The sequence below is a fragment of the Theropithecus gelada genome, chromosome 4 (assembly GCF_003255815.1).
Source record: "Theropithecus gelada isolate Dixy chromosome 4, Tgel_1.0, whole genome shotgun sequence".
NCBI classification, from domain to species: Eukaryota; Metazoa; Chordata; class Mammalia; order Primates; family Cercopithecidae; genus Theropithecus; species Theropithecus gelada.
This window is the reverse complement of record NC_037671.1, coordinates 45,362,202-45,375,722: the sequence shown is the minus strand read 5'-3', so window position 1 is coordinate 45,375,722 and position 13,521 is coordinate 45,362,202. Positions and strand designations below refer to the sequence as shown.

Sequence of the window (13,521 nt, the reverse complement as noted above, 5' to 3'; positions counted from 1 at the left end):
TAGGGACAAGGAGAGGAACGGTGACCAATTCCCAGTGAATTCTATTGTTTCCTCCCCTTATTCCTTGGCTGTGCTGTTTCCGTCTCCTCTCCCTTCCAGAACTATTATTTCTGCTCCACCCCGCTACATTGCCGTCCCACCTGCACAGCCTCAGTCTCCACAGTCCTCTTCAGAAGCTGGATGTCCTCAGCTGTGGGGGTCTCTGTCTCCATCGAATACACAGGGGGCAGTGGTGGAGGAGCTCGGAACATGGGATACTGAGTGAGGGGAGACATGGACAAGTGGTGAGAGCCACTTCAGAGGCTTGGAGGCCTGTGTGCCCCATATTCCTCCCCTAACAAACTCTCCCCCAGCTCAAGATGGGCTGACCCCTCGGTTCACAGCAGTGGCAGGAAAACCTCACCTGGGGATTAAGCCGGGCCAGCTCCTCAATTTTTTGCCACATCTCTTCCCTTTCCTTCATTCGGAACCGGCCCCTGAGGAGCAAAAGTAGGATTGGGTTTGGGCTTGAGAGAAACACAGTGAGCTGGTGGTAGAAGATGAAAGTCTCCCGGGGAGAGAGATACTCACTTCTGCTTCTCTGCCTTGTATTGTTGTGTGCAGTCATCAAACAGCTTCTGATTCATTTCCATAAACAGCTTCAGGGCATTGTAGATCAGTCCATGGATTGTCCTACCACCAGGAAGAAAGATGAGTAGGAGGCCAGAGCCTGCCCTTAGTGCGAGGAACTCAATTTGTTCTCTCACAGGAGTATCTCTGCTAAGAGCTTTGTCATTTACTCTGTCCAGTACACAAACCTCTATGCAGTATCAGAAGAGAGCTCTGGCCAAATCACCTGGTTTGAGACTGGCATTTCATGGTCTTCACAAATATTGGTCCACGTGTCCATCCTTCCCTCACCCCATGCTCTTCACCCCATCCTTCCCCCACCCCTGCCTACCTCCCATCCTTTCCCACTCTCTAACCCACACTAATGGCCTCCCAGCAGCATGATGGGCATGTAGATGCAGCATGACGGACTGCATCTGCACCACAGTGTGCTTGCTTTTAGCAGAAAAGTCTTTTCAAAACCCTGAGAGTTTCTTTTTTTTTTTTTTTTTAAGACGGAGTCTCACTCTGTTGCCCAGGCTGGAGTGCAATGGCATGATCTTGGCTCACTGCAACCTCCACCTCCCAGGTTCAAGTGATTCTCTTGCCTCAGTCTCCCAAGTAACTAGGACTACAGGCATCTGCCACTACGTCCAGCTAATTTTTGTATTTTTAGTAGAGATGGGAGTTTCACTATGTTGGGCAGGCTGGTCTGAAACTCCTGACCTCGTGATCCACCCGCCTCGCCAGCCTCCCAAAGTGCTGGGATTACAGGCGTGAGCCACCGTGCCTGGCCTAAAACCCTGGGATTCTTTACACAGACTCTCAAAGAGGGTCACATCAGCTTCTCACTGCATAGAATTACATCTCCAAAGCTGTGATAGGACCTGCAGAATAGCTGACCCCAAGGAGTGGTATAACACAGGCTGCTGCCCTGCTGTTTGGTATCACAGAGATCTTGGTACGCAGGCTTTTTTTTGCTCCAGTCAGCCCCTCAAGGTCCTATCAATATGTAGGGGACATCAGCCCCACTTGCTGGGTGACCAGGTGAGACCCCTGGCTCTTTAGTTCTTCCATACCCTCAAAGTTTCCCAAACTGGATCCCCACCACCCAGCCCCACCCCAGCGCCTTACTTGTTCCAGTGGCTCTTGGAGTTCCTGTAGAGTGCAGGGAACATGATGGGGAGGACTCGGGCAGCATTGTCACTTATCAGGCTCATGATGTACTCATTGTTCCAGTAATAGAGAGCACGCTCTGCCACCTGGTGGAAAGAGGCGGACTCGGTGGGTGCTGCCCGTTTCACTCAAGACCTTCTCAGTTTCTGGCAGGGGTTGGGATGTGCTGGGTTGGAGTCTCACCTGGAAATGGGGGCTAGAGACACACTTGGCCAGCTGGCGGAAGAGGGGTTCCATCACTTTGCTGAACTCGGAAGGTTCAATGACGTCCAGAATCTCCTCCAGCTCATTCAAGAACATCACCTCCTTGGGGCTGTGGGTCTTAGGCCAAAACTTGAGAAGTCCCACAATTACCTGGGAGACAAGGAGGGCATGGGGATGAAAATTCTTTGCACCTGCCTAGGTCTCCAGAAAGTTTTCCTACCTGCTCTCTCCCCCACCCTGGTGGGCACAGTTTGGGTAATCTCAGCCAGCTGCCCTTTTCTTTGCCTTAGATCTGTTTCCTAGGTGTATATAGGTTTCGCTTCCCCTTCAGAGAGGAAACCATGTTACCAGTCAGGTCACAGCCCTCCTGAGCACCCCCTTATGGCACCCCCAGTAGGTACAGACTGGCAAGTGATGCTGACGACAGTAAGAGGTGGGCCTTGGGGCCAGGAAGGGGAATTACCGGCTCAGTCAGACTGCTCTCCTTCTCCAGGAATTGTACCACACAGTATGCCAGCTGCAAAAGTGTGAGGTAGAAAGGAGGTGAGGTGTAGGTCCTAGAAGTTCTCAGAGAAATCAGTGATAGAAGCAAGATCCCAGAAGGGAAGGGGAGGTGGAGGGAAGGAATTATCCCCCCTGCTCCCTATGCTCCCCCTATCCCAGCTGGAACACCTTCCTGCCCACTCTTTCCTCTGCTGCCTGAGTTGGACATTATCAAGAGGAAGGCAGCTCACCTGAGGGTGGTAGACACTCAGGGACTTGACCTTGTGAAGGGGAAGCAGGACACGGATGAGGAACATCTTGTGCTCTTCTTTAAGGGGCAGGGCAAAGCCATTGATGATGCTAGGAATTAAGGGACATTTGTTAGGACCAAAGGGTCAGATCCAAGTTCAGTGCACCAATCCTCCCAACCTTTTTCAGGCATCTGTGCCCTCACCCAGCCTCTCACCTGCCCAGGATCTCCAGGAGCTCAGCAATCCCGTTGTGATGCTCCGTCTCATAGATGAACCTGAGGGAAGAAAAATGGCTCTTGACAACCCCTGATGTCCCACCAGCATTCTGTACAGTCCCCCCACCTCCCTGCTCCCACCCCACCTCAGTAGCAGAATGCTTTGCTCCTAAGCCTGGGCTCCTGGCCTCACCTGTAGAAGATGTGGTTGATCTGCCTACGGATATAAGCCCGGAGCCCCAAAAACTTGCCATAGATGCGGTGCAAAATGGTCTTGAGGAAGTCCCGCTCTCGAGGATCCTCACTGTCAAATAGGTCTAGGAGCTAGGGGCATGAGGGAGGGAAAGCAGCCAGTGAGGCAGCAGCCAGGGAAGGTGGGGCCCCGGTGACATAGGTCCTGCCAGGGGAAGTGCAGAGGTCCCCTGGAATGGGGGCCAGCAAGTCTTAGAAAGCAGAGTGATTCTATTGTATTGCTGATTCTATTGTATTTGTACTGAGACTTCCAAAGTGATGCCTTCATATTGACTGGAGAGAGGTACTCTGTTGCTTTTGTTTCCTACCATTATGCTGTTAGTTTCTTAAGGCTAGAGTAGGGTTTTTTGTTTGTTTCTTTGTTTGTTTGTTTTTTAACCCTTTATAGCCTCCTCATACCAGACATGGATGAAACCCAATATATTCAGCATAAGGGGGAAGAGCCACTGGGAGACAGATGAGTGGGGCATGGAATGGAAAGAGAAGGCAAGGACAGGAACTCAGGGACTCACAGCAAGTACAAACTTCTGGTCGATGTACTTCTTGGCTATGTTTGGCTGGAAATCAGGAGACTCAAGGAAACGTAAGAAGAACTCATACACGAGCTATAGGGGAAAAGGCACACCACTAAGGGGATGTTCCCAAGGACTTGCAGGCCTCCAACTGCCCCACTCCCTGCAGCCAGGGCCAACCTGCCCCCCTTGCCCTGGTACCTGGAGATGTGGCCAAGCAGCTTCCAGGGTGGGCTCATCTTCTTCTGGGTCAAACTCAGCCCCTGTGGGATTCGATGAAGGTGGCAGCGTCCGGAAGAGGTTCACTGAAAACTGAGGGGTAGGGTCAGTTAGAGCTCCACCTGGGCTTCTCCAGAGCCCCCCGCCAGTTCCCCCTGTGTCCTTTCCCTGTGCCCACCATGGTGACAGCCTCAGGGTAAATGGCCTCAGTGACAACATCACGGCTATGGGTGATGTACTCCACCATCTCGTTGAGTCCTGCCCGCTTCACCTCCTTGAATTTGAGGTCACTGAGTGGGTCTGACACGAAGTCAAAGAGGACACAGCACTGGCGTAGCTTCTGGATAAACAGCTCCTCCCGCTCCTGGGTTGGCGAATCTGTGGGGGCCCCAGCAGTCAGGTTCTCCTCTGTAGTCCTTCACTGCGATGCCCTGCTTGCCTTCAAGGGCTTTCCCTTAACCCACCCTGCCACCATCCTGCTCCCTGGCACCCCCTTCCCACATTCTCTGGAACTCCCTTCCCCCCCAAATACCCCAAAACTTCCATTCCACCAACTCCCAATGCCCCCTAGACCTGGTACAACAACCCCTGTGACCAGTTGCGAAGTACCTTTCAGGGCAGGAAGCTTCTGCAGCTCTCGATTCTTGCTGAGGTTGAAGCGGGAGGAGCTCTGCCGTCGCTCCTTCTTGACAATCTGGGGCCCCCCTGAGTACTTGATTTTGCTGAGCTGCGTCGGGGGCGGCGTGCTATTGCTGGGACGCTTGTTGGACGATGGTGGCTGAGACTGGGCTTGGGGCTGGGGCTGGGGCTGGGGCTGCGGCTGGGCCTGGTCAAACAAGTCACCTGTTGAAATCTACTTCCCAAGATATGCCTCCCACCCTGGGCCTAGCCATCCCCCAGTCCGTTTATGCCTGCACAGGCCTGGGCAGTGAGCAGCTGTCTCCTGTCCTGAAGGAGCTAAGGCCAGGGTTACAGAGATAACTGTGCTGTAGCCCTGGCAGGGAGCAGTCAAGAAGTCACATCTCCCAAAGAGATGCTCACTGCCTGTGCATCAAGAGCCTTCAAAACGTTCATTCCAGTTCATGAACAGGTAAAGCTAACTGATGGATTGATGGTGACAGAAGTCAGATAAGTGATTATGTTGCCAGGGGAAACGGGGTGGGTATTGCTAAGAAGACACATGAGGAATAAGAAGAGACATGAGGAGCCTTCTGAGTAATGTAAACATCCTGCATCTTGACTGGACCTGCAAAGTCGTGCATGGCAGATACATACCTAAAATTTATTGAGCAGTATACTTAAGATCCTTTACTGAATGTGTGACAGTCTTCAATCACAGGTGCGGTGGCTCACACCTGTAATCCCAGCACTTTGGGAGGCCAAGGCGGGTGGATCACCTGAGGTCAGGAGTTCAAGACCAGCCTGGCCAACATGTTGAAACCCCGTCTCTACTAAAAATACAAAACTTAGCGGGGCGTGGTGGCAGGCGCCTGCAATCCCAGCTACTCGGGAGGCTGAGGCAGGAGAATCGCTTGAACCCGGGAGGTGGAGGTTGTAGTGAGCTGAGATCATGCCATTGCACTCCGGGCTGGGTGACAAGAGCGAGACTTCGTCTCAAAAAAAAAAAAAAAAAAAAAGTAAAAGAAAGGCCAGGCATGGTGGCTCACGCCTGTAATCCCAACACTTTGGGAAGCCAAGGCAGGAGGATCACTTGAAGCCAGAAGTTTGAAAACAGCCTGAGCAACATAGCAAGACCCCATCTCTACAAAAAATGTTTTTAAATTAGCCAGGTGTGGTGGCACATGCCTGCAGTTCCAGCCACTCAAGGTTGGAGGATCCCTTTTGCCCCCCGGAGTTCAAGTCTGCTGTGAGCTATGATCGCACCAACTGCACTCCAGCCTGAACAACAAAACAACACCCTGTCTCTAAAAATAAAAATTTTCAAATTTAAACAGGTAAAAGAAAGAAATTCATTCCCATGTCTTAGTACTTTACTATTAGAAATTTAGCTTAATAAAAATCATAAATTTAAAAAAGAAAAAAAGCTTTGGAGGAGGCAGAAGGAGCCAGGCCAAAAAAAAAAAAAGCTTTGTGCACAAATACTTTTAACAACCTCATTTATAACAGAAAATGAACAAATGTAATATCAGGAGTTAATATTATATTTATGAAAACTATGGGCCAGGTGCAGTGGCTTACGCCTGTAATCCCAGCACTTTGGGTGGCCAAGGTGGGTGTATCACTTGAGGTCAGGAGTTCCAGACCAGCCAGGCCAACAAGGTGAAACCCTATCTCTTACTAAAAATACAAAATTAGCCAGTGCGGTGGCGGGTGCCTGTAATCCCAGCTACTCGGGAGGCTGAGACAGGAGAATTGCTTGAACCTGGCGGGTGGAGGTTGCAGTGAGCCAAGATTGCGCCATTTTACTCCAGCCTGGGTGACAGAGTGAGTGAGACTCTGTCTCCAAAAAAAAAAAAAAGAAAGAAAGAAAAGAAAAAACTATGTAATACATAGTTTCATTGTAAAAAATATTTTCGGCCGGGCGCGGTGGCTCAAGCCTGTAATCCCAGTACTTTGGGAGGCCGAGGCGGGTGGATCACGAGGTCAGGAGATCGAGACCATCCTGGCTAACATGGTGAAACCCCGTCTCTACTAAAAATACAAAAAACTAGCCGGGCGTGGTGGCGGGCGCCTGTAGTCCCAGCTACTCGGAGGCTGAGGCGGGAGAATGGCGTGAACCCGGGAGGTGGAGCTTGCAGTGAGCCGAGATCGCGCCACTGCACTGCAGCCTGGGCGACAGAGCGAGACTCCGTCTCAAAAAAAAAAAAAAAAAAATATTTTCATATTCATAGTAATTTGCCCAAAATGGTGGTATTTTTGGAGGAAGGGAAATGTCTGCAGAAAGGCATAAGAATGATGAGGACTTATTTTCCATGGTAGAAAGTCAAAAGATAATGTCTAAATCTCAAAAAAAAAAAAGTAGGAAAATAATCTAATGTGAAAATCTAAAGGAATCTAAAGTAGGAAAATAATGTAATGTGAAAATCTAAAGGAATCTAATGAGGAAAGAGCTAAGAGTTGCATTCCAACCCCAATAGTAGTACTATCTGACTTTCTGAACAATGTATGTGTTCTCATACTTATAAAATTTGGAAATAAAACAAAAGGTCTAAAACTACACAATGACAGAAAATTGCTTCCTATGCTAACTTAAATAATGACAGTACGAGGCCGGGCGCGGTGGCTAACGCCTGTAATCCCAGCACTTTGGGAGGCCAAGGCAGGTGGATTGCCTGACCTCAGGAGTTTGAGACCAGCCTGGGCAACACAGTGAAACCCCATCTCTATTAAAGTACAAAAAATTAGGCGGGCGTGGCGGTGGGTGCCTGTAGACCCAGCTTAAGCCTGAGGCAAGAGAATTGCTTGAACCCAGGAGGCGGATGTTGCAGTGAGCTGAGCTCACGCCACTGCACTCCAGCTCCAGCCTGGGTGACAGAGTGAGACTCTGTCTTCAAAAAATAAATACATAGGCCAGGTGCAGTGGCTCACGCCTGTAATCCCAGCACTTTGGGAGGCTGAGGCAGGCAGATCACCAGGTCAGGAGATCGAGACCATCCTGGCTAACATGGTGAAAGCCTGTCTCTACTAAAAATACAAAAAATTAGCCGGGCGTGGTGGCGGGCGCCTGTAGTCCCAGCTACTCGGGAGGCTGAGGCAGGAGAGTGGCATGAACCTCAGAGGCGGAGCTTGCAGTGAGCTGAGATCACGCCACTGCACTCCAGCCTGGGAGACAGCGAGACTCCGTATCAAAAAATAAATAAATAAATACATCAAAAAATAAATACAGTACAAAACTAGATACGCAAAATGAGCTCACATTAAAACACATGCACAGAACCAAAATCGAGGTTCAGAAAAGGTAAGAACAAGCCCAAGTCCACCACTGTGTTAATGACTATCTCCTGTAGTAGAATTAGATTACTTCTGCATTTCTAAATTTTCTTTTTTTTTTTTTTTTTTTTTTTGAGACGGAGTCTTGCTCTGTCCCCCAGGCTGGAGTGCAGTGGCGCGATCTTAGCTCACTGCAAGCTCCGCCTCCTGGGTTTACGCCATTCTCCTGGCTCAGCCTCCCGAGTAGCTGGGACTACAGGCGCCCGCCACCTCGCCCGGCTACTTTTTTGTGTTTTTTTTTTTTTTAGTAGAGACGGCGTTTCACCGTGTTAGCCAGGATGGTCTCGATCTCCTGACCTTGTGATCCGCCCGCCTCGGCCTCCCAAAGTGCTGGGATTACAGGCTTGAGCCACCGCGCCCGGCCTACGCATTTCTAAATTTTCTACAAGTTGACACTGCTTTTTTTCTGCCTTACTTCCATTGTGTACTATGATACTGCTTTTATAATGGGAGAAATGCAGCTAATTTTTAAAAGCTATCCTTTTTATTTTATGTATTTATTTATTTTTGAGATGGAGTCTCACTGTGTCATCCAGGCTGGAGTGCAATGGCACAATGTTGGCTCACTGCAACCTGCACCTCCAAGGTTCACGTGATTATCCTGTCTTAGTCTCCCGAGTAGCTGGGATTATAGGCACCCGCAACCATGCCAACTACTTTTTGTATTTTTTGTAGAGATGGGGTTTCTCCATGTTGGCCAGGCTGGTCTTGAATTCCTGACCTCAACTAATCCACCTGCCTCGGCCTCCCAAAGTGTTGGGATTACAGGTGTGAGCCACCGTGCCTAGCCTAAAAGCTATCCCTTTTTAAAGGTACAGCTCCCAGACACAGGTGTTACAGCCCCATGAAGTCCATTTTCAGAATTCTAAACATAGGTATTTGCAGGGCTGTCTGCCTACAGGTACTCCTGGACTGTCCAGGCAGCCCCCTGTTGGGAGAGGAGAGAAGCTAAGCCACAGGACAGCTCTTGCCCCCAACCAGAGACTATAATAGGACCAGGCAGAGGCCATGTCCAGCTGCGTGCCTTCACCATAGGGGGGAAAGGTGACCTCTTGGCCTAATAGAAGAACTTGAAATCCTCTGGGATGGGGGAAGAGAGGAAGACAGAAATGTTATTAACTGCATCCTCTGAATTTTTTATAAAAACAATGATATGGACTTGTCACCTATCTAGGGATGAGAGAACAGGAGAGGAGCACTGGGTCCAGCCTGTGGGTCCCGTGTGTTGGACATGGCAAGGCATCTGGAGTCTTCGGTCTCCCTTTCTACATATGGCAGATGAGTCACACCTTAGGGTGGGGGAGAGTGGTAGTAGGAGAAAAGCAGGTTGGGGGCCAGCATTTGGTGTGTATCCAGACTCTCCCCTGCTTCGGGCCTTCATTTCCCTGCCTTAAGAACAACTAGGCCGGGCGCGGGGCTCACATCTGTAATCCCAGCATTTGAGAGGCAGAGGCGGGCGGAATACGAGGTCAGGAGTTTGAGATCAGCCTGGCCAACATGATGAAACCCTGTCTCTACTAAAGATACAAAAAATTAGCTGGGCGTGGTGGCACATGCCTGTAATCTCAGCTACTCGGGAGGCTGGGGCAGGAGAATCGCTTGAACTCGGGAGGCAGAGGATGCAGTGAGTTGAGATCACACCACTGCACCCCAGCCTGGGTGGCAGGGTGAGACTCTGAATAAAAAAAAAACCAAAAACCAACCAAACCCTTATCTGTGGAGCTTGGTGCTCAATAACAGCTTGGGCCAGACTGCCTGCCTGGGTTCAATCCTCACTCTGCCACTTATTAGCTGAGTAATATCCAGAGAGCCTGTGCCTCAGTTTTCTCATCTATAAAATAGGATGACAACCGTACCTACCTTATAGCACTATAGTAAGGATAGAGATGAACAGTTCCTGGCACTGAAGAAGCACTTTTTTTTTTTTTTTTTTTTTTTTGAGACAGAGTCTGGCTCTGTTGCCCAGGCTAGAGAGTGCAATGGCACAATCTCGGCTCACTGCAACCTCTGCCTCCCGGGTTCAAGCAATTATCCTGCCTCAGCCTCTGGAGTAGCTGGGATTACAGGCGCACGCCACCACGCCCGGCTAATTTTTTTTCGTATTTTTAGTAGAGACGGAGTTTCACCATGTTAACGAGGCTGATCTCGATCTCCTGACCTCGTGATCTGCCCTCCTCGGCCTCCCAAAGTGCTGGGATTACAGGTGTGAGCCACCGTGCCTGGACCTAAAGAAGCATTTTATAAGAGGTACCTTCTACTACCACCACTACTATTACTATTATTTCCCATACCCAGGTTTTAGGAATGCAGCCTGGAATCTCCTTCCTATGCTAGCACAACTCAAATGTTCCGTTGAGTCCATTATCCTCCTTGTTTAAAAATGGGGAACCCCGGCTGGGCACAGCGGCTCATGCTTGCAATCCCAGCACTTTGTGAGGCTAAAGCAGGCGGATCACCTGAGGTTGGGAGTTCAAGACCAGCCTGACCAACATGCAGAAACCCCATCTCAACTAAAAATACAAAGTTAGCCGGGTGAGGTGGTGCATGCCTGTAATCCCAGCTACTCAGGAGGCTGAGGCAGGAGAATTGCTTGATCTTAGCAGTGAGCCAAGATCGCGCCATTACACTCCACCCTGGGTAACAAGAGTGAAATTCTGTCTCAAAAAAAAAAAAAAGAAAAGAAAGAAAATGGGGGACCTAGAAAATCACTGCATCTTCCAAGACTCCGTTTAAGTCCCACCTTCTTCCAAAAAGTCTTCTCAGATCTTTCCAGCCCTTGGGTATCATCCCCTCCTTTTGATACCACTTGTCTGTTCCATTGGCTCTGTGACTGCTCACCCCCTAGTGACACATCTTAATCTCTTCATATGTCATTCCCCTAACTAGATGGCAAGTCCTTTGAAAGCCAGGACCCTGTTTGTACACCTGTGGGTGCCCCCAGCACTGACACCTAATAGGAATTGAATGAAGGTTTGGTTGGTTGGTTGACCAGGAGCCAAAGCTTTCAGTTCCTGCCCAGGCTCCTCCCCACAGGCTCTTCCTCTCCTGCCCCAACTCAGGAATCCTCAGAACAGGGTGCTATACAGCATTAGGAGCAGAGTATGGAGGGAGAAACATTAGTGATACTAGGGTGAGGGGCTCAGTGCCAACCTGACGACAAGACTCCATCCTTCCAGGTAAGATGCAGACACCCTGCACTTCCACAAACCTCACACTGAGGAGGCAGCTAGAGAAAGGCATTCTTCCCAGAAAGGGAAAAGGAAGGCCTCAATTTTTCCTGCTAACAAGAAGATAGCCAGGCACGGTGGCTCATGTCTGTAATACTAGCACTTTGGGAGGCCAAGGCAGGTGGATCACCTGAGGTCAGGAGTTCAAGACCAGCCTGACCAACATGGTGAAACTCTGACTCTACTAAAAATGCAAAAAAAAACAATTACCGGGTGTGGTGGTGCACACCTGTAGCCCCAGCTACTCAGGAGACTGAGATGGGAGAATTGCTTGAACCCGGGAGGCAGAGGATGCAGTGAGCCAAAATCACACTACTGCACTGCAGCCTGGGATTCAGAGCAAGACCCTATGTCAAAAAAAAAAAAAAAAAAAAAAGGTGGCCAGACGCGGTGGCTCACACCTATAATCCCAGCACTTTGGGAGGCCAAGGTGGCTAGATCACGAGGTCAGGAGTTTGAGACCAGCCTGGCCAACATGGTGAAACCCCATCTCTACTAAAAATACAAAAATTAGCTGGGTGCGGTAGCAGGCACCCATAATCCCAGCTATTCAGGAGGCTGAGGCAGGAGAATCATTTGAACGTGGGAGGCGGAGGTTGCAGTGAGCCGAGATCACGCCACTGCACTCTACCCTGGGCGACAGAGCAAGACTCCATCTCAAAAAAAAAAGAGGTGGCAGGACTAGATCAGTGGTTTCCCAACCATTATTCCGGTAAAGGTTAGAGAGAACAGAGGGTTTTATGCCCCACCAGTGGCCGGGCATGGTGGCTCATGCCTGCAATCCCAGCTCTTTGGGAGGCTGAGGCGGGCAGATCACCTGAGGTCAGGAGACCAGCCTGGCCAACATGGCAAAACCCTATCTCTACTAAAAATACAAAAAATTAGCCAGGCATGATGGTGGGGGCCTGTAATCCCAGCTACTCAGGAGACTGAGGTGGGAGAATCACTTGAACCTGGGAGACAGAGATTGCAGTGAGCTGAGATCGCACCACTGCAGTCCAGCCTGGGCAACAGAATAAGACTCCATCTCAGAAACAAAACAAAACAAAACAAAACAAAACAAAACAAACGAAACAAAACCCACCCAATGAGCTGATATCTAAGGTCTTTTCTACACTAGTATTGCATTATTGAAGGCTGGAGTGGTTGGAGTGGCTGGAGAGCAGCTGGAGAGCAGCTGAGTGGGCTTACTCTGCCCTGCCCCCTACCCCACTGAGCTGCCCTGGTTTATGAGGACCATTGGCTCCCAAGATCCAGACACAAGAAGCATCTGAGAGACAGCTGCTCCTGCCAGCAAAGCCCCTGGCTGCCAAGCCCCGATGAGGTAACCGCTGTCTATTCACCCTTCACTAGGAAACATGCATGTCAGAGGGAGGTGGGCGATATGTCACCTACTCATGGGCATTCAACCATTTCTCCTAGAAGCTCCAGCCTCTAACTTCTCCATTCACTTGGGTTGGAGGTAGAAGGCAAGTGAGTCTCCTGAGAAGCTTCTGCAGCCATCAAAGCAGGGGTGGACACTGACCAAAGGCAACTTGGCCAATCTATCCTCCACTCGCTACTTTGTCCTGCCCAGTTTCACTTGTGGGACTATTTTCTTTTCTTTTCATTTCATTATTTCATTTCATCTCATCTCATCTCATCTCATCTCATCTCATTTCAGAAAGGGTCTCGCTCTGTCACCCAGGCTGGAATGCAGTGGTGCGATCTCGGCTCACTGCAACCTCCGCCTCCCAGGCTCAAACAATTCACCTGCCTGAGCCTCCTGAGTAGCTGGAATTACAGGCGTGCACCACCATGCCTGGCTAATTTTTGTATTTTCAGTAGAGACAGGGTTTCACCATGTTGGCCAGGTTGGTCTCGAACTCCTGACCTCAAGTGATCTGCCTACCTCAGCCTCCCAAAGTGCTGGGATTACAGGCGTGAACCACTGTGCCTAGCCCTATTTTTTGTAGTTTTTGTAGAGACTGGGTTTCACCACGTTGCCCAGGCTGGTCTCAAACTCTGGAGCTCAAGCAATCCACCTACCTCAGCCTCCCAAAGTGCTGGGATTACAGGTGTGAGCCACCATATCTGGCCCTCACTTCTACGACTCCATAGAGGCCATCTCTTCTGCCTGAAGTACTACTGCTTTCACTTCCAAACTCTCAACAGGATCCATACTCCAAGAAGTCTTCCTAGATTCAGGCCTCCAGCAATCAAGTGGCACTGTGAATTTCCACACCACACTCATACTCAGAAAATTCCAACTAAACGTGCCTACTCCGATCCTATCCTGGTCCAGCCTATTCTGAACACAGCTGCCATTAATAATTTAAACCCAGGCTGGGCACAGTGACTCAAGTCTGTAATCCCCCCAAAAAAAAAAATCTCAAAAAAAAAAAAAAATTTAAACCCAAATATTCAAATATAAATAAAGAGACAGGGGCCCGGCATGGTGGCT

General features: G+C 49.8%; 1 protein-coding gene across 5 annotated transcripts in view; it reads right to left on the bottom strand.

The window, feature by feature from the left end:
• PPP2R5D (protein phosphatase 2 regulatory subunit B'delta) overlaps positions 1 to 13,521 on the bottom strand; it is a 28,170-nt gene that overhangs the window by 1,205 nt on the left and 13,444 nt on the right. Inside the window, exons 3-15 of one of the 5 annotated variants that reach the window (XM_025381807.1) lie at positions 4,510 to 4,743; positions 4,079 to 4,278; positions 3,883 to 3,993; positions 3,682 to 3,774; positions 3,111 to 3,241; positions 2,918 to 2,977; positions 2,703 to 2,811; positions 2,432 to 2,485; positions 1,948 to 2,118; positions 1,723 to 1,850; positions 571 to 672; positions 404 to 476; positions 141 to 257 (exon numbers count right to left, since the gene is read on the bottom strand). In XM_025381807.1, the coding sequence (XP_025237592.1) occupies positions 141 to 257; positions 404 to 476; positions 571 to 672; positions 1,723 to 1,850; positions 1,948 to 2,118; positions 2,432 to 2,485; positions 2,703 to 2,811; positions 2,918 to 2,977; positions 3,111 to 3,241; positions 3,682 to 3,774; positions 3,883 to 3,993; positions 4,079 to 4,147 (1,218 nt within the window). In that variant the 5' untranslated portion in view covers positions 4,148 to 4,278; positions 4,510 to 4,743. The remainder of the gene's footprint in view (positions 1 to 140; positions 258 to 403; positions 477 to 570; positions 673 to 1,722; positions 1,851 to 1,947; positions 2,119 to 2,431; positions 2,486 to 2,702; positions 2,812 to 2,917; positions 2,978 to 3,110; positions 3,242 to 3,681; positions 3,775 to 3,882; positions 3,994 to 4,078; positions 4,279 to 4,509; positions 4,744 to 13,521) is intronic. The other 4 variants (XM_025381802.1, XM_025381804.1, XM_025381803.1 and 1 more) reach the window with 4 other exon arrangements.